The sequence below is a fragment of the Eimeria mitis genome, genomic scaffold (genome assembly GCF_000499745.2).
Source record: "Eimeria mitis Houghton genomic scaffold, Emh_scaff3405, whole genome shotgun sequence".
NCBI lineage: Eukaryota > Apicomplexa > Conoidasida > Eucoccidiorida > Eimeriidae > Eimeria > Eimeria mitis.
In genome coordinates, this window is record NW_013571748.1 from 4,206 (window position 1) to 4,726 (window position 521).

At 59.1% G+C, this 521-nt stretch overlaps 1 protein-coding gene across 1 annotated transcript in view; it reads left to right on the plus strand.

Moving 5' to 3' along the window:
• Positions 1–489, plus strand: part of EMH_0065640 (uncharacterized protein) — a gene marked incomplete at both ends in the record, with an annotated part of 1,403 nt that extends 914 nt beyond the window's left edge. Inside the window, one exon of the mRNA XM_013498420.1 lies at positions 94–489. Within this exon, the coding sequence (XP_013353874.1) occupies positions 94–489 (396 nt within the window). The remainder of the gene's footprint in view (positions 1–93) is intronic.
• Positions 490–521: the final 32 nt, after the last annotated feature.

Sequence of the window (521 nt, forward strand, 5' to 3'; positions counted from 1 at the left end):
GCTGTGCAGCGACCGCAGCAGCAGCAGCAGCAGCAGCAGCAGCAGCAGTATATGTTTTAATATATAATATGTTTGTGCTGCTGCTGCATGCAGGCCAAAGAAGTACAGCAGCAATCTACATTTTCTGCGTTTGTTTCTCTTGCTGAGAGCCTCCCCTTCACCCCGCGAGCAGCAAAGCAAATACTGCAGATGCTAGCAGCACCTCTGTCTCCTAGACCCCTCAGCAGCAGCAGCAGCAGCAGCAGCAGCAGCAGCAGTGGTGGTGGTGGCTGGGGACGGAATGCATGGCAGCAGCAACCGCAGCAGCAGCAGCAGCAGCAGCAAGAAGCAGAAGAATCTGGGCTCCTCTGCAGCTGCTGGGGGCCCCCAGAAGGGTACAAAGGGGGGCCCCCAGGAGGGTACAGGGGGCCCCCCCCTGCTGCTGCTGAGCTCTTCGCTGCGGGGCCCCCGTACCCTCACCCTGGGGCCGGCAGAGGGCCGCCCTGGTAGTCTGCTGCTCTCTCTCTGTATATATATATATA